Source organism: Ascidia mentula, chromosome 2, assembly GCF_947561715.1.
Source record: "Ascidia mentula chromosome 2, kaAscMent1.1, whole genome shotgun sequence".
Taxonomy (NCBI): domain Eukaryota; kingdom Metazoa; phylum Chordata; class Ascidiacea; order Phlebobranchia; family Ascidiidae; genus Ascidia; species Ascidia mentula.
In genome coordinates, this window is record NC_138567.1 from 11,506,614 (window position 1) to 11,526,022 (window position 19,409).

At 37.5% G+C, this 19,409-nt stretch overlaps 3 protein-coding genes across 3 annotated transcripts in view; 1 reads left to right on the forward strand and 2 right to left on the reverse strand.

The window, feature by feature from the left end:
• Nucleotides 1-19,409, reverse strand: part of LOC145890641 (neurexin-1-like) — a 142,378-nt gene that overhangs the window by 34,397 nt on the left and 88,572 nt on the right. The gene's annotated exons all lie outside the window — the stretch shown is intronic.
• LOC145890553 (actin-related protein 2) lies at nucleotides 2,242-9,404 on the reverse strand. The gene is made up of 11 exons (XM_082981660.1): nucleotides 9,307-9,404; nucleotides 8,900-9,010; nucleotides 8,584-8,732; nucleotides 8,454-8,520; nucleotides 8,203-8,275; nucleotides 7,983-8,119; nucleotides 7,669-7,754; nucleotides 7,533-7,596; nucleotides 6,207-6,352; nucleotides 5,623-5,755; nucleotides 2,242-3,635 (listed from the first exon to the last, which is right to left on the reverse strand). Exons 1-11 carry the CDS (start codon nucleotides 9,352-9,354, stop codon nucleotides 3,465-3,467), a joined length of 1,185 nt encoding a protein of 394 aa, XP_082837786.1. The 5' UTR covers nucleotides 9,355-9,404; the 3' UTR covers nucleotides 2,242-3,464.
• Nucleotides 11,041-19,127, forward strand: LOC145890535 (WD repeat-containing protein 20-like). Its single transcript, XM_082981642.1, has 8 exons — nucleotides 11,041-11,395; nucleotides 12,792-12,923; nucleotides 13,287-13,469; nucleotides 13,804-13,950; nucleotides 14,186-14,380; nucleotides 14,676-15,779; nucleotides 16,726-16,899; nucleotides 17,586-19,127. Exons 1-8 carry the CDS (start codon nucleotides 11,270-11,272, stop codon nucleotides 17,622-17,624), a joined length of 2,100 nt encoding a protein of 699 aa, XP_082837768.1. The 5' UTR covers nucleotides 11,041-11,269; the 3' UTR covers nucleotides 17,625-19,127.

The following is a 19,409-nucleotide window of genomic DNA, read 5'->3' on the forward strand; positions in this document are numbered from 1 at the left end:
CAACTTCCGGGGGTGTTTGGGATAAAAGAGTTTCTTCGCGGTTTTTGGATGCTCATTGAATTAGTTTACCTTTTCTGGAAAAGTAGGTCCAATGCTGTAAGAGTTTTAGAGGCGGGTACATAAAAAATGTTTTAGAAATCATTATTTCTAAACATAACTTTGATGGTTTAATCCAAAATGTGTAAGGTTTCATTTCGCAACCATTTCGCCACGTTTTGTCTGAAGAAAATAAAACAATATTATGCCCTTTGAACATTGCATTACTATTTCGTAAAAGTTGTCGGTACAGGAATTTGTCCTAATGTAAAAACTGACGCAAAGAATACTACACCCTGTTTATGTAAAACCCCCTTCGGTGTAGCCATCTCATCGAGTGCAATCGTGTGGAATAATATTGTGTCGGATGACAGGCTTACAATCGGATTTAGCGGCTCGGTCACTGGCATTCAATCGGTGACAAGCCACGCCAAATTAAGCGTGAATGATGCGGTTTTTATATCGCGTCGAGCGATCCTGCTCGAGAGCTTCTCGTTTTCTTGCGAACCAAACGATCACCCGGGCATTCAGGATCGCTGCAGCATGGCAGATAACTTGCCACAAGCCGAAGAGCGCTGGAACTTTGAAACTTTATTTCCGAGGTTGAGAAGAGTTGATTGGCGGCGAGCGGAATTCTTCGTCCGGCGAGCATTGTCGTTTCGTTGGGACGCAGCCGAACCATAACGTATACAGTTACATCTACAGGGCGGGCTTGTGTTGTGTTGGGCGGGACGCGACGAGCGCGACCGTTGTCAGGCCACAATACACGGCTCCACCTGTCCGATTGTTTAACCGTGTAGGGGGTTGGGTTTCGCGCTGGAAATTCCACCCATAGGCATGTTGTACACGCCGGATCAACAAATTAACAATGCGCAGAAAGCGGTCGTTATTCCACCGGGAACTCTTGAAACAAGGAGTCGGCTCGCTGGTGCGACGGACGGTAGCAAAGGCTTCTCGTTTTCCAGACGCCTTTAATTGACACGATTCGGGTCTTAATCGTCGCTTTCAAAAAACCTGGAGTTTCCCCAGGTTAGCCTTTCACGTTGTCCCGAGGAAAAGGAAGTGATATTTTTGTTGGGGCTCCGACGGTTGACGCTTATTTACACGATGGGAATTTTGCTTTTGGGGCGAATTTTCGTGGAGGTACAACAGGAGCTCGGGAAAACCGGTGTGTTCAAAATCGTATGCAAAGTATATGTTCCATAGTAAACTCCCAATCTTGTTTAGTGGCCCCTCAATGCACAAAAGATACTCTACATACCAAGCAGTAAACGAAACCTGTTTGAATTACAGGGTCTAGACGTTTTGAATGCGGGTACCTGTTGGATTCTACATAAACTTAACGTTGTCTTTTACTAACACTTCAGTGCTTGATCTTGCCTGGCCTGTTGATAGGCAGACACTCTTGTGTAATACCTGTGCACATTTGAACCAAGCCTGTGTTGTCTTGGCAAGTCGGAAAATGTCGTCACGTGCAAATGTCGTCATATGCAATATAAGTGCCAAGTAGCTGGTCAAATAATCAAGTTCCCCAACAAATAATAAATTTCCCCTTGGACTAGCGATTCCCACAGTGGTTCCATGAGCTGGACATGTACTAAGCACTTGCACGTAAGCTGATAAAAATGTCCGCAAAGCCGTTGGGCATCAACACGAGGCAACAAAGCAAAAGCAAATACGACAATTTTGGTTAAAAAAAACGTTCTTCTTTTTTGGGGGTTACTTGTCAAAATAAGCCTTGCAGTGTTCCGCGGACAAAGATTTTGGAAAACAATTACTTGAACGTTATTTTTACAAACAACAAGTCCAGATCGACTATTGTACAGAGGCCTTATAATAAGTTAACTCAGTGTATGGAAGTTCTGATAAGGAACCACGCACCAAACGTCATTTCCGTGCTGCCGCATCAACAACTAACCTCGCTGCAGCGAACTCACTCAACGTAGTTGCGTCCATCAAGTTATTACATAAAGTCTGGATGTATAGATTCAAAATGTCCGTGAAAAGGGCTTATTCTGTTTATCTCAAGCAATATTGTAAAATACAGACAACCCCACTGTGCCCTGCGACACAAAGAGATATTTGTACAAACTATACAGTCCCTGTCTAATTACCACATAAGGTATTGTACTTGGGTCTGACACTGCTCAGGAATTGGGGCAGACAATCTTACCCAATTGCCAACCCGAAAAAAACACATGCCAATCGCGGAAATGTCTGGTTATTATTATTATAGTTATTGGTTATCAATTCTGGCGAGACGAAAAAAATCACAATAGTCAGAATCGCATAAGAACGCTCACCAGTGAGTAAGGGTAGGAGCGAAACGGAGTAAAGCGCTTCACATGATAAGCGCCGGATACATGGAGTTGCCCGAGCAAATATATATATATATACTGGTGTGGGCACGTGTGTTGTGGTGGTCAAACGCGAAGTTTGCATAGGGCTTGCGTCGAATCACCAGTTTGTAACAATGGATACCGGAGCTTGGCATTAATTTGATGCCTAACATGGGATTAAGAGAAAAAAACGAAATGAGTTGATTGTGTGAAAAGGAACAAGAAGTAAGGCTACATGTGGAAATTTATTAAGTGAGATAAATTAAACGGCCACAATTACGCGGTTATGGCGACTCAGAATTGCCGAATGCAGCCAAGCAGCGAGGAAGAGGCTAAGAGACCGGTTGGCCGGCTGAAAAAAGTGCGTTTTATAACGGTTTAGAATACACAAGAGATTATAACAGGGGGTGTGGTACAGTGTTTTCAAAAGACCGGCGCCTATCCCGAAAAAACATGACCGCCTACGTTTAAATTCTGGACCAAAAGCTACTGGTTTTTAAACATGAAATTGTAAGCGAGTCTTTGAAAATGATTTTGTTTGCGCAATTTTACGGGACAATTGTGCAAGCAGCGATTTCTGTGCGTCTGCATTGAAATAAACGAACGGAAGAGGAGAAAGATGGGTAAAAACAATAAGCAAGGTCTACTTGATAATGACTCTGCTGGGACAATCCCAAGATCGTTGAGCAACACGCGGTACGGGCAACGCGCAAAAACGTGGATATGATATTCGTTAAGACGCGGAGAAATCTACACAACGGAATTCGATATGTGACTACTTTCAAGATTTACAACACACAAAGCCGAAAAACGGCAGTTTTCGAGTGGCATACACTGCATAACGGACGGCGCTCTGGCTCCAGCTAGCGGTGGTAAAGGCGAAGCACACCGGAATAAACATACGTCACGTAAAAGTTTCAGTCTGGTCAATGCACGCACTCGGCTCTTTGTTACAGTTTTCGAAACGATATGTCGTCGAGGGAAAGAAAAAAAGGAATTAATTAATTTTGGATTTTTTCGCATAGGGTCGGAAGTGCGATATTTTTTTTCACTTCTCTCCACGACACGCGAACGGGCGGAGAGTCGTTTTTACGCCACTTTGACGCCCAACTTTTCGAGCACGCGCAGACCGCACTCCTCGTATTCCTGTCGTGTGAGCCAGAAGTTTTCCTTGTCCTTCATAATGTCGGCCAGTACTGCGCCTCCAAGGAAGACCATGTGCTTCCTGCGTGGAGGATCTTCAATGCGGATCTTGAATTTCTGTTTGTACGCAAATATTGGTTAGCGATGTTTTCGTATCTATAGTCAGGGGGTGGTGACTTAAACAACTGGGCAAAATTGTTGTGCAGTCAGGTCAGTTGCAGGTGTTGTTAGTTGGCAGCGGTTTAGATAGAGTAAGAAAGTGGTGAATACAATACGTTTGCATTGATAGTGCGAGAGTTAAAAGTAGACTTGCAGCTTTTGCATTTATCTTGCAGTATTCCGGACTAAAAAATTGGAATATACTACTACTGGTTATTGCACTGTTTAATCGAACAAATTTTTATAACTTGGGTTTTCAAATGACAAAGAAAAGTTTTTGTCATTTTTCCACTATGGTATAAAAGTAAGTTATTTTTCAAAACATAGCGGAGGATTATGTAATTTACCACTTTTAAATTGTTGTCAAGAAAGTAGACAATTAATCAAGGTAACATTAACAACCACACAAAAAACAGTTCAATGACAAACATAATCTAAAAAGGACAATATAATGTGTACATTGCATGTTTGTTAACAGATTTAACAAACTTATTTAATTGCAGTCAAAACGTATTAATCCAGACATCTGGAAACCCCATTATTAGACACAAAAACTCCAGAAATATTTTAATTTTTTTGAAATTTTTTTTTTTGAAAATGAAAATTTTCTTTCAATTTCGTTACCTATCTGTACTGACATTATGTGACAAAATCTTAACCGGGCAGTCTGGATTAGCAAGGTCTAACTGCACTGTTGACACAATGAAATGATGTAGAAATTGGCAAACAATGGTTTTTTAACTTCCAAAAGTTAAAAAAACACAAGCTTAACTGCCATGAACTGCTAAAGATGAAGTTTACAAGCTTTTGAAAAGCAAAATATATGCATGGTTTTCATGCTAAAGGCATGAAATATGCTTTACAGGACTGTGTAACGTGTTTTATATGAAATCGAATGATTTTATAAAAATGCAACACAAGAACCAAAAGCTAGCAAATAGGCGATTGTAGCACCAATTAATAAATACAAGCTAACAAAATGGTTCTTATAGCAGTGGTTGCCTATGAGTACAATGGCAATACTATGGACCCAAGATGGTGCCCTACACTGTTCAAGAACATGCAATAAGCTAGGGCAATGTTAAAACAGTTGTTTCAAGTTTGTGTGCATTGTCTGTTTAAATCAAGGAAAGAGGCAACTCAACATGGAAAGAATACAGTAAAGAAATAAAGGTATTGTTCCACTGCAAGGGTTATGCAAAGTTTTGCCAGACTTGTGTTGGCTTGGTGTTGCTATTTTTGTAGTTAAGAAGCACTGTGTTAACATAACTATGCCATAACACAAGGTGTCTAGATGAACAACCAAACAAGTCTGGTGATTGTTTAAGTAGAATATGTTAGTAATTACCCCAAAACAGCATGTGGTAAGCATAGTAACAAATGTATAATAAACACAATAATAATAATTAAAAGCCAACACATGCAACAGCAAGCATCATTCACTCGTACACTGCAAGTACAGCCCTTACCATGTTCTATTCAGTTCCAATGTGCGGAGAACAATGCGACGAACGAAAAGACGGAAAAAACAAAAAGTATATTAGGTTAAAATTACAATCATGCAAATTACAGTCAAGCTTTGTTAGTTAAATATGTATTATTGATAATCAGTGCGAAAGAAAATAAATCAAAACATTTTGTTTATTGCATGTTTATCATTAGTTGCGAATTGTCAAGCAAATTTGTTTAGAAGTGGTGTATACTGGTTATGATGAAAAAACAAAAACATTGCAATATTAATATAGAAATATTATTCTAATATAATTATAGTGTTTTTTTTTGGTTAAATTTCATTTTAACTGCAGCAATTTGGCTTATTACCAGACATAAAACAATATTGGAGCATAAAACTATATTTAACACTTGTTGCTAACTTACAAATAGCATAAGCTGGTTGCAAACTTAAACAGATAAACACATGCACAGGCAGAAGGTAAATACTTGCCGAAAATTTGGTGTGGTCTCCTTTTAGCACATGTTGCAGGTAAAGCTGCTTAATCTCTCTTTCCATTCTGGATGGCAGGCCTGGGAACATGGTACTTCCCCCAGATAAAACGATGTGTTTGTAGAATTCACTCCTGTGAACACAAAATTGAATCATGTTAATGTTAAGTGATGAAATACAACCAAACATGTATATAGGTTAGAAAAATATGCTTTAAACTTAACACAAACACAACTGCTGGGTCGGTATGCCTTGGTGTTTCCAAATAATGAGTGGCCAGGTAAAAACAAGATTTGCAAGAGCAATAAAAAAACAAACTTTTTAAAGCAAAAATACTTTGGGATAGCTTTGGTGCAAAACATAAAATAATGGGTGTTCAACACAAAGTGGCTGATCCAGCTTGGCTGCAATGCCTTGGCTGCGAAGCCTGTGAACCTTGTGTTCAACACATAGTATGTTTTTTGTTTTAATGATGGTTCAAAAGGTAATGAAATGGGCGTATCATAAAGCTTTTGGAATTTTGGTGCCAGATGGTGCCAGATGGTGCATGCTCAAACATTTCATTAAATTTAACACACAGTTACCTAATATCAATGTCAGCAGCTTGTATAGTGTTGAACAGCAGCTCAGCGATACCGCATGACTCAATGTTGATGAGATGGGGTTGGAACAAAGCTTCTGGAGCCTCAAACCTTTCTCCAGCAACCTTCACTGTGCGTCCGTCAGGCAGCTAATGCAAATACATGCGGCTTATTATACACACTTAGTCGCTCATGTAAGGTTGTACATTAGTACATAGATGTTGTTAAATAATATTTGTAACCCACAGTTATAAGCAACTAAACAGCTTATAACACTTTGTATCATGTTGTTTGGCTTGTAACAAATAATACATTTCACAACAAAACAGTTAACCAGTTGACTAGTTTGTGATACCATACAAATAGAAATAAGCACATGTAAAATTTTATAATTATTTAATTCCTGATCTTAGCTGATGATCTTGGCTTATATAATAAACAATGTGGGGTTGTTAGTGCACAAAAGCTCTTAACTTCCTTTGAAAATTGCAGTGAGTATGCCACAACTGAAAAGGCAGTATGCCACTTCACACAATGCCAGGAAGTTAATGAGGTCTTGTCTTGACATATTTTGCAGGGTAACAGAAAAATATTGTTGTAGATTGTAAATCATTTTTTTCTAGTGCAGATATGCTGGTTAATGCTTCAACATCAGCAACAAAATATTTAAAAAATAAAATGCATAAAGGCATTACAATCCAGGACAGCATCTAAATAGAGTTGAGCGTGTGCATTCTACTTCCTGATATGTGACATGCATAGTAAATGAAGTCTGCCAGTGAATCAATGCAGTTTTCACTGACTTGCCAAACTATTTGTAGCGTTTACAATATTCACTGCCCCTTGGGACATTGCATCACACTAAAAAAACTTGATCACAACAACAACACTAATAGTTTTGACATGTTTTAACTTATATGAGCATAATAATAGATGATAATTGTTCACATGAACAAGCCCACTAAATTCACAGTGTGGGAACTGTGTTCTACACATATATATTTGTCAAAATTTCTTCTGCATGGCCCGTTGACATAAACATTATATAAATACAGCACATCTTTTTCAATGCCTGATATGAAAAGAGCTAGTTGTGTGAGCTATTGCAATATTTTATATTTATGTATTTAAAACTATTGTGTTTCTAAGATGTAGCAACAATACAAGACAGATATTACACATTACAATACAAATGAGAGCATTTTGTGAAGAGAGTTATGCTGTACCTCAAGTGATAGTATTACAAAGTAAATATTTACTGTGTGAAATGAAAGTCAGAATTTTTAATGACAATAGACACAATGAGTCAGTACTAGCTGCTTTTTTTACCTGATATGATTCTACAAGAAATGTGGTCTCCAATGCAAGCTTTTGTTCCTGTTCAGTGTCATAACTGAAAAATTAATTTGGTTTATTTGCCTTGTCTGAAAAGTCCGTAGTTTCATGCAAGTAAAAATACACTTACGCAACAAAGCAGTGTTTTTCCTTCAGCATACGCACAGTTTCAAAATCTGCAGACTGGTTGAAGACATATCCCCTCAATAACAAGAGCTGCATATAAATGGTCCCAAATATGTATATATTTACATTTTTATCGATGAATTTACATTTTTTGAAAATCAACTTGTACAATCCTGGTTACTTACGCAATAACTAAACCTATTATTAATGAATAAGAATGTCACTGAAAATACATAAGATTGGATTTTACAACCGTATATACAAACTGCCCATTTTTTATTTTAATAACAGTAGTAGATGTAGGTTTAAAGTAACAACCTTGATCAAATATCGAGTGATGTCTCGACCAGCAACGTCCAATCTTCTTGTGAGATGTGGAAGAGCAAATCCCTCATAAACAGGACAAATGTGGGACACACCATCCCCAATATCAACCACAATGCCAGTCAGCAAACCTGTTTAGGAGCAGCAAATATTACACAGTTTACTATAAATATTCAGTAAATCCAGTTATGTCAATAATAAGTTGAACACCAACCTTGCGCATAAAGTGTTAGTACAGCCTGCACTGCGATGTAACAACCATCAAATCCATATTTTTCAAACATTCTCTGAAAAATAACTCACTCAATCAGCAAAAATATTGGCATTTTTTTGAATTAATTGAGTGACTGAATAATAAGTACATGTTACTTTGAAACAGTGAGAGTGGTTTGGTTTACATATATTCAATGTTTTTGCAAAATATGTTTAGTGAAATAAAACAAATTTTAACAGCCAGATACCAACCTCTATAATCCTCTCCCTGTTTTTTGTGGGGTTCATTGGAGGCTCAGTAAGTAACACTCGAGAGTTTCTGTGATGAAAGTAAACGTTGTCATCTGTTTTCAAGCATTTGACTGCACCAGTTTAATAATACCTTGGGTCTACGTTTAGCTTTTCAGGGCCAAAGGTGTAATCCCACAAATGCTCCATGTCTTCCCAGTTTCTGACGATTCCATTTTCAATAGGATAATTTACCTCTAGTTGCGATCGAAGTTTACTTGCGTCATCTCCAATCATCAAATCCTGGAATAAAAATAACAAAAAAAACATGAAACTGTTCTTTAAACCTTTACATGTGGGCTAGGCCACATTCGGGTGCAAAATAAATGTCATAACATACAAATAAAACAAAATCCTTTTGAATAGATGCAATTCAAGAAATCATTTTCAGATTTGTAATTTTTATATACCTTTATCTCAATTTCGCCAGCCTTCGTGGTTGATCGTAGAATCGGGCGACCTACCAAGGCAGGAAAGATGTGGGCAGGAAAGTTGGATCCAGCCCACCCACACTTCACAAACTATACAGAAAAAATAGATGAAGTTTACAGAGAAAACCTAACTGAGAAGATGGATATGGAAATGACCTGCACTAATATAGGTTAAGTGTGATAGCACATTCAGGAATGGCAAAATCCAGACTTCTGAACTAAGCTTGTTGACCAATAGGTGCCATTCAGGGATTTTTAACTAGGTAATCCTGCCTATATTGGTTTCATATTTTTCTAATAGAATAACCCCTTTATAAAAATTTATAAATGCCACCACTTGACCAAAAATGACCCTTGTTTAGAAGAAGTCCAGCAAATATCCTTACCCCTGTTCCATTATCACACACCACAACGTTCCTTCCTCTACTATCCATGTGTTACACCAGTTAGTTTCTACAGTACCTAAATAACCTGGTGTTTAAACATGTATATACATAGTATTAGTATATTCGTGTAAATATTTTTTCAGACAAATCTCAACTCAAAAGATTGGTTAATACATTTTTATGTTTCTACATATATCAAATAATATTTTGCATTACTTTTCCTTAAAAAATATATTTAGGCATCTTCACATCAACCATGAATTTATCAACATGGCTAACATACCAAAAAAATGTAACACATAATTTGGTAGAAAAATGGAGGAAAAATTTGACAACTAACTGGATTTTTTTTTTATATATCAACTAATACTTTCAATATAAGAACAGGACAGTCATATTATTTAATTAAAAGTTACATTATGACATAGTTGTGTTAAATTACATATTGAAATTCGGACATGAAGCACTGGTGGAGTTTAGGATGGAATTCAACAATAATTACTGCAAATCGCTGTAATGTTTTGTTGAAATCAAGATACCCATTAGTATGCATAATACCACTATATAGGCACCCGGCCAGTCATAATTCCATAACAAACTGCCTCTACACTCATTTTATGTAGTAACAATCCCTTACAGAGGAATATGCCATTAGTTTATGCACAACAAACAAGTGTATATGTGTGTACATGAACACAAATTGCAGGTAATAAATGAATTATACATTTTTGGTGAACTAAAATCCTCTGCCTTAGACACAGGAAGACAGAGTAACGGAAAATTAGCAGTAGCAAAGTTTCAAACTTGGTGCAAGGCACACACAAGTATTTATAGCAAAGAATGTCTTTTATTACTTATGGAAGAAACGTTTTGAACTATTTGCGAAGGCGCCGGATTTAGTCACAAACCATGCTTGTCGATACACTCATACCATCACATTTACCACAAAAACACCAAAGTAAGCACAAATACCACCACACAAAATACTTACAAACCCAAACTTTTAATAAATATGGTTAAGCCAAGCCCAGCGAAGTACTTTAGAAGATCAAATCCCACTCCTTAATCCAGGTCAGAAGAGTATGAAATTCAACCTAGCACTCGGTTATTATATCACTTCAACGTCTTCAATAATATACTTTCTGAACGCTGAAGCAATCATTTGCATTTTTATTAGTTTGAGCAAAACTTAAGGGTGGAATATTAACGGATGTTTCTTCAGAAATCGAAAATTATTACATCGTCGCTTCTGTTTGACCCATGACCTCGTCTGTGAGCCGGTTCCTTGTTCGCTAGTGGGCGATAGAGAAATATATAAAAATCAGATTTTATACCAAATTGTATTTTTGTCCCATTGATCAGCTAACTATTGAATTTTAAAAAGAATACACAAACCGTTGTAGCGAACCACTGATCTCTCCAGAACATATAATGTCTGAGACCGTAACGCATCATAAAATAAATTGTTACTCGTCATAAAATCATGAAATGTTGCAACAAGCATAATTTTATTTCTTTACATTGCCAAATAACCAAACAATAGCATATGGCATACTTTTTTTGGATTTACCAAACGATATATGACGACACAACAAAATGTTTTTCACTATTATTTGCGAGAACATTTGCTTGCTCGCATGTGAAGTTGGTTTGCGTGAATCCGATATAACATTTTTTGGAAAGTTGCAAAAACAACTTGGCGTGACGATCAGTCAAGTGACAATTGTGTTTTTTTTTTTGCAGCGCATTTTGAGTGTAAAATGATTTAGAAGTTGTACAAAGTGTGCGATTTGACAACTAAAAGGATTCTGCGCATTTACGTTACCTAACGACTAACGTTAAGATATAGGCCTACTTGATTTCTTCCAGGTCTGAATTCAATGAACAAGGACCGCAACTGACTCCACAAGTTAGCATGTGTTAGTAATGTGCGCTGTATGTTGTTTACAACATTTTCTGTATAATGGCTCTGGAAGCTGCAGCAAAAGACAATGATGTGAAAGTTCGCTTCAATATCAGAGAAGGAATCTACAAGCAAATGCCGATTTCAGAATACTTCTATCCAAAACGAGTGCCATATGTAAACCAGGTATGATTATTTTTGTTTAAGAAGTTACGAATCTCATATCTTGTGTCTAACAAAGGATGATTCTGTATTGCCGGCTAGCTTTTTTTAGGCTATGTAAACCACATAGGCTATGCCTTTTACCAGTATTTGTCTCCCAGATTGGAAAGTTTGTTTTTTGCGCGGAGGATTTCGTTTCGGCGATCGTTAATTGCGCGGATGATCGCAACGTTTTTCGTATGTTAATACACTAGGTCATTAATATTGCGCGGATTATCGGTAAATTTTCGCAAAGACATTTTTTCCAGTCTGATTTGTCTCTAACAAAAGGAAACTGTTTGATTCTGGAAACTATCCAAACATTTTACCTATACCTCACAGCCATTGTTTTGTGCGTAGACAACCAGCTGTAAGTTAAACTTAAACATAACGCATCACATAAAACTTTCCACCATAGAGAAAACATCATTGAACAGAATCTGGAAGAAAAACAATGCAAAAAATATATGTTTCAGAAAACCCACAATAAAAATTACATATGATTTAAGCATACAGAACTTGTCTTTCAATGTGCTAAATAGATAGGCTAACCTATGCTGCATTCCTCATTATTATCAAAATATATAGTGTATGATAATGCATTACTAGTTTTGTAGCATGACATAAACTTTATGCGAGTAAAGCCTGTTGTGTATAGCCTATAATCAAAATTGATTCAATCTGACAATGGTAATCATGCAGCAAGTTTGTAGGGAAACCAAAAATCTTCAAACACAAAAGTATAAAATTTGTTTAAAAAGTTGTTGACACATTAGTGCCAAGATTGGCGTATTTACTTGACCTGGTGATATACACTATGTATAATAAATTTGGTTTAAAAATGTAAACCTGCTTTGCAAAACAAGTATTAAAAATTATTTTGACTGTTATTTGACACTTGCATTGTCTTCAAATGCTAAATTTTTTTCAAAACTTTCAGATTTGTTTTGCAGTGTTGGTTAAACCTATTGGTTGTGAAACATTTGTTGGACAAGCTCCAAAATAAATTGTCTCTGGAAAAACTAGAACCAACAATGACAAAGTTTTGGCAAAACTTAGTTGCCTTTTTAATAATGTAACATATCACCAAGCACTAAGCAGTGATGGAGAGAGTTACAAATGAGTAGGAAGTTGTAAACCAAATGGTTTAAAACGAAATCAAGTGTCCCCTTCTTTCCGGTTTCAATGATTTATTAACGTTCAATACAGTTAATTATGTTTTGTTGCTATGCCTGTTCCATTATTGCATAAGGTTAAACATCATTTCATAAACCAACTGAGATATACAATTTGGTTTTAGTGTTATAGCAATCCTTTCAATTGTATACACATAGGCTAATTATATAAATAATATTCATGATTAGTGTTTGTGTATTTCCAGGGTCCTGCATCTACCTCAACCACTGTGAAAACTTCTATCACAAAAGTCAATGATGGAGATGAAGATCCAGATCGAGTTTGCTTCACTGTTGGACGTGAATTGTTCTACTTTGGATATAAGTCCCTCGTTCAGGTTATAATAATTCTTTGGAATCTTTACTGTTACGGCAAATAGATTTCAATAGTAAATCAAGGCCTTGGTCATTTGTCTATGCCTGCACAAGTGTTTTTTTTCATTGGTTGAGAAAATACAGTTGTTGAACTATAAATTTTGCAATATTTGCATCAGCACAACAATTTTGTTAAAATTCTGAATTGTTTTACTGCTCCGTAAGTTGTATTCCTAGTTTTTGTTTCTGATTTCTATGAGATTATTGCCGATATGAGTTTGATTGCCATTTGATTTTTTTTCTAAAATGAGGTACGTTTCCTACATAAAAATAGTATTATGACGTGTAGAAATACTGAATTATAATGAAGTTTTCTTAAAAAACAGCCGACCCAGCATTTGGAGTTTCTTGACAAAAGAACATACAAAGGAGTGCAACCCACTTGTCACAACATCAACAAGTTTTCTGCCTCAAGTGAAACTGTAAAGGCTGCAGTAGGTTTTACTGCGGGACAAGTTCAAATTATAGACGTCAAAACAAAACAAAGCCTACAAATAATGAATGAAGATGTAAGTTCTTGCTTTCTGTGCATTGAACATGTATTGTACACAGGTGGCATAATGGCAAAGTGCCATTGAAAATGATAGGGATACTTAGATGGTTTTTAAGCCCTTGTTCAAGTTGCTACGTCATTTTTTATTTATACTCAGTATTTTCCAGTTATGTCATACATTATTTTAAATACAACTGCATTTCATGCTTAATGTTACACAACTTTCTGGAACTGCCACACCATACTGCATAATTCATGACACAAAAAGTTTTAAAGCATTTTTATGCCTAAAATTTGTTTGTGGACAAATGAAATAGATTTTCTGTCATTATCCACTTTACTGTTTTCAGAGGTCCGTTGAAAAGTCGAGGGTGTCCTGTGTAAAGTGGTACCCTGAAAGTGAAAACATTTTGTTGTCAGCACACATAAGTGGACATATGTACACATATGACATCTCCCAGCCATGTACCAGTGCAGTGCCCTTGTACCACACACAGGTAGGGGTTGGTAACCTAGATTAACTCAATTCGAGCACAGATTTGTCTCAGTCAACAAGATAATACAGATTAAGGTCAAACAGCCATGCAAAGCATAAGTATTGCTTGTCAACCAATTGCTCGCTTCAGGTGTGTACTCAACCCAGTCATTTGCCGCAGTATTTTAATTCGCCGTTAATCATTGATATACTGCTACATGTATAAAGTGTTTTGTCTCAACACTGCATTTTTTTAGGCCCACGTGACCGGTGATGGATACCAGATATATGCGCTGAAGACAAAAGCCACATCCACAAGTACTTCGAATGGTAATGGCAATGCCACCACCACCAAAAATCCACTGTTTAAGTGGGTGATGGCTACAGATGGGTCCGGGGTTCATACGTTTGAATTTTCACCTTGCGGACGCTTTGTAGCTGTTGCAATGCAGGTACACTTGATACAATATATATTCAGTTTGAATTTTGTTTATGGTTCCAATTTTGTTTGATAATCATAGCAGAGCAACTACTATATGACAAAGTTGAAGTTGTTGTTTCTACTGTAAAAGAAACAGACAAAAAATAGTTTGTTCTACTATGTATGTAACTATTTCTCCAATAAATTTCCTAAAATTGAAAGAGTTTTGAAACTTAAATGAACTTTTGTGAATCCATATCTAGTCACAAGACTTGCATGACATGTTTCATCATGACTTGTTTAAACTTGCGTCTTAAAATTCCCAGAATGGATATCTGCGCGTCATCGACCATTCCACTTTCAAAATGCACGGTAGCATGAAAAGTTATTTTGGTGGCTTACTGTCATGTGACTGGAGCCCAGACGGAAGATACATTGTGGCAGGTGGTGAAGACGACCTGGTAACAGTATGGTCCTTTTGTGAGAAGTGTGTTGTCGCACGGGGCCATGGACATCGCTCGTGGGTCAGTGAAGTCGCGTTTGACCCATTTTGTTGTTTTATTCCAAGTGATACGGACATGAAAAAATTTTATGGTATGCCCAGTGTAGCTGACCTGTATCCTAAAAACCTGGGCCTAAAGTCTGGGCAAGATTGTGTCAACAATAATTCCTGCGAAAACCTTGAAAATGCTTCTCATGCAAGCAACATACACAAGGACCATGGCGATTTTGCCCAAAGGACAAGTTTTATGGACGATGGTAAAGCTCGCTGCAACGGGGAAGCCGGCTTTGTTCCTCATAGCAATATGCGTCGCTTGAGGACCTACAGTAATGTTTCAAAGTTTTCAAGACTCAGCATAGGACTTGATCCATGCTCACCCCCAACATGCTACAGGTTTGGGTCAGTCGGCCAGGACGGGCACTTTTGCTTGTGGGAGATTGACGAAAACATTTTATTTAATTCGCAAATGAAGAGACCCACTGCACCACAATCCTCACAAAAGCGGAGAGGCAGTGCCAGTAGTGGTGTGGACTGCTCTGCTGCCTATAACAGCACCAACAGTGCAGATAGTAACTCAGATGTCCCTGTTAACGGGTCTTCCTATTCTGACTATAGTAGTAATGGCAGTTCGGGACAGTACCATTACTACAACAATACAACCAGTGCGACACTGGACCCTTCACTCTTGGTAACAACAGGTCATCCGACTGTTCCTTCACAAAAAGACAAGAAGAACTCCAAAGGTGTGTCAAATGGAGTCGTGAGCAAATTTGCAACACTCGGCTCTCACGATCGCAAAAACAAAGAAGGGAAGGAGCACAAACGAAACTTAAGTCTTCCACATTTCAGTTTTCGCAGCACCTCAAGTCAAAATGGTGGTGCTGGAATGAAGTACGGTATTTTAAACAAAAAGAACCAACCCCCTCAGGTACGAAACAGATTAAAATTTTTGTAGTTGTGTGAATAGTTAACTTGATCTGAATACGGTATATTTTGACTTATATACTGTTTTGATTATTATGGTGCTTTTAGAGTAGAATGACCTTGTTATCCTGCATTTGCAAATTATATTTAACCCAATAGTCCTCGTGAAAAATACATATTAATTAAAGAACAAAATTATGACGGTCATGTCATAAAGCAACACACTATCATATGACAGTGTGGACCAACTGAATTTGGTCGTGGGCTATAGCAAACCGTTAGTTTAGCCCATGGACCAGAGCCAGTGCTACCATGAGAAATCTTATTTACTTGTATATGTGGAATTTTGAAACGAAATTTATTTAGATACAAACTTGTTGCTTGTACAATAATACTAAATAATCTTCATTCAATGTGACATCTGTGATGAAGCTGCTTCTTTAACGTAAGCGGATATGTCCACGATAATTTCGGTTGTGGCCATACGAAATAGTCGTACGAAGTTGTTTTTCCAAGTCAGATTATAATTCGCAGGCCATTGAAAATTAAATCATGGGCCAAAATTGGCCGGCGGGCCTGCAGTTGGACCACGCTGTCTTATGATAACATGCAACCAATGGCATACTCATAAAGTATTATTCATGTTGCCCATTCCATGCCATCACAACACTGCATGTGTCAGTTTAACAGGACACAAACAACTATTTTTCTGTATTTCTTGAACTGCTCCAGAAAAATGTTGGAATTTTAGGTTTTTTCATTTTGGTTGTGTGTCTAGTAGAGGGTAATATGTAATTTTTTCTATTTCAATTCAATATGTACCTTTATTATTGTTTGTTTGGTGTATGTTGTACTAACTGGCAGCAGTGACTCATCACCTGTCAATCATGCCAACAGTTGGTACCTTCCACCATCTGGTAAACTAAACCAAATATAAAAATATTTAACAGCCTGTAAAGATCCTTGGAACAGCACTGTGCCCTAAACTGGTTGAAACCACTCTTCTTGAACCACTGGTTTGCAAAAAAGTTGCTCAAAGTAGAATCACTGGGATCAACTTTATGGAAGATTGCATTATAACCACTTGCCAAGACGGTTATCTGCAGCTTTGGAAAAGGCCTACGGTTAGACATAAATTGCATCACCTCAATTTACTTCACTGTTAAAAACCTTAGCTTTTGTTTTTGTGTATCATCCTAGGTTTCAAGTACTGTGATTTTATAGAAATCAAAATACCGTTAAAAGGACTACACAATTTGTCACAAAAAATGTTCATTAAGATATTATTTATTGATGAGCAGCTTTCAACCATTTTAGTGTAGGTGCCTGGATCTAGAGTGCAACTGATAGTTGACCTACTTAAACCAGCACACACTTCTGTTGCTTTAGTGGTTTATAGCATGTGGACACAAAGGTTGACAAACACATAGGATAGACAAAGGCCTAATTCGGGTTCTGTAGCTCCTAATTGATTTAGGCTGTGCAACTGCTATAAATTAAGTATAATTTGAATGTGGTAATATTTTTATTCAACCTGCCTTTTGTGTTCACACCTGGAAAAAATTGTTTCACAATGGTTGAGGAAATATTTACCCAGTTTATAAAACACTGTCGAGTCAACAAAAACATAAATCAGTTGGCAATTGTATGCTGGCAGATCTGTGCTTTTGACTATTATCTCAAAAAGCAGAGTTTTGCCATTTTGTAAAAGGATCCAAAGTAATGTTTGCATCGTTGGATGTATCTTACCAATAAATGTGCAGTGGTATGCCAACCAATGCATCCAAACTAACATGGTTTTCTTTTTCAGAATCGTGCAGTGTCTCCAACAGCCGAGAAACTGAAATAGTTCTTGACAACTGGATGACAGCATGGAATGCGCAATGCAATTTCTCATCAACTTCTTGTCTTTTTCGAGATGTTACAGACAGTTGAACGGGGTCATTTTTGAAGTTGCGCTTTGAAAACAATGCTCATGTATTGTAAAGGATACTGATATACTTATAACATCAAACTTTAAAAAAACGATATTGCATTACCGATTTTACCTTTGCATTTAAATTATCTGGTGTTCCAAGTTGACCAATACTAACAACTAGGTTTATTTGGGGGTTGTTATGTAAATCTGTTGTCAATAAACAGGATGTTATAAATACTGTGATCAAGTGGCATGCTGTCAACAAAACAAAGTTTAACTTCAATCTTATTTGTTTCTTGTTTGATTCCAAATTTACAAATTTTATATTGTTTTCTGCTGGAACTTATTTTTGTGCGTCACATTTAAGCATATTTTCATGGCAGCCTTTACAACACAGTGTCTGCACAAAATTTGATCAAATGAACTTCCTCCTAAATTTGTAGACACATTGGTTAAACATAAACCGTAACGTCCCAGATCACTTGACATGGTAAACAGATAAACGAGTTCGCGCCACTATGTCTTCCCTCTGCATACGACGACTATCCGCCTGTAATATATGTCTCACTCTCGGGAAAGTCCCGCAATGCGTAATGCTCCGCTTGCCATGAGGTGGATAATGGAACGTTGGGTTTGCGCAGAGTTCTTCAATGCGAATGGCTGTCGATTCGCGGCGGTGTTACGTTTGCCGTGGGCGCTACCTATCTCGCCCTTCCGTGCCTTCTAGTGTGTATTGTGTGTCCGTATCTAGTTTTGTGCAATGCAACGGCAACGCGTGGAGGCTGAAGTCCCCTTGGCCCTACTTTGCTTGGCGATCTTGATACGTTTGAAAATTAACCGGGCGCGGTTTGTTTACAAAGAAAAGGGTGGGGAACATTGTCCGTATCATGTCTACGCGTTTTCATGGAAATGCCACTTCCATTACTGATCAGTTCGGCCCTTTTAATCACCCAACACATTTGCCATACACCTAAAAGATACATCAATCGATTGTAACGATTTTTGGTCCGTCCGTCACGTGACTTCAGGCAACTAAACAAATCGGACCGACATGCGTTTCGGTTTTCTGCCGCCTGTATTGCCTTGGTTCTGCCTTTTTCTGTCAATGCGACGAGCAATTCAAATCACAACAAATAATTGTTTCTGGCGTTATTGGCACATGACCGGATTTTTGTTGCGCTGTTTGCTCGCGCAACATTTTTCCCATAAAGTTTTATCATGTAAAGCACTGTCATTTAACATAGAAACTGGTAAATCCGTTTGTGCGTAGACCGTTATTTTAGTTATGTTCTAACTTACATATGGGGGTTCATCGCACACTCCCAAAATTGCGCAGTGTTGTTTTTCTTTGTTCCTTTGTACCATAAATTTGCTTTGCGATTGTGTCAAGTGAGTGCACTTTTGTGAATAAACGAGTTTATTGTGCTTGAATAAGTCTGGCAAAAATGCAAACCGACCGGCATGACAGTAAACTTGTGATTTTCAGTCGAGGTCGCCAAAACAAACCCGCTTCCACAAACCGGTGTATAACGACTTGGGAAACGACAAATCGGCAGTGATGTTGCAAAAACAATGTTGCTCAGATTCGATTCCGAATAATTGCACTCCGGTATTCGACCAAAATCCACATATCCGTGACAGCCATTGTATTCTGGTTGACGGAAATTTCAAACAAAATTTAGATTAAATTGAAATATTTCCGCGGAGATAACTTAT

What these genes read in the sequence shown, in the direction of transcription:
- LOC145890553 (XM_082981660.1), bottom strand. Translation starts at nt 9,354, where the DNA reads ATGGATAGTAGAGGAAGGAACGTTGTGGTGTGTGATAATGGAACAGGG. An exon ending in CTGGCGAAATTGAGATAAAG is followed by an intron (nt 8,733 to 8,899) that starts GTATATAAAAAT and finishes TTTTTATTCCAG; the next exon opens with GATTTGATGATTGGAGATGA. An exon ending in AAGCTAAACGTAGACCCAAG is followed by an intron (nt 8,521 to 8,583) that starts GTATTATTAAAC and finishes CTTTCATCACAG; the next exon opens with AAACTCTCGAGTGTTACTTA.
- LOC145890535 (XM_082981642.1), top strand. Translation starts at nt 11,270, where the DNA reads ATGGCTCTGGAAGCTGCAGCAAAAGACAATGATGTGAAAGTTCGCTTC. An exon ending in GAGTGCCATATGTAAACCAG is followed by an intron (nt 11,396 to 12,791) that starts GTATGATTATTT and finishes GTGTATTTCCAG; the next exon opens with GGTCCTGCATCTACCTCAAC. An exon ending in AGCTTTGGAAAAGGCCTACG is followed by an intron (nt 16,900 to 17,585) that starts GTTAGACATAAA and finishes TTTCTTTTTCAG; the next exon opens with AATCGTGCAGTGTCTCCAAC.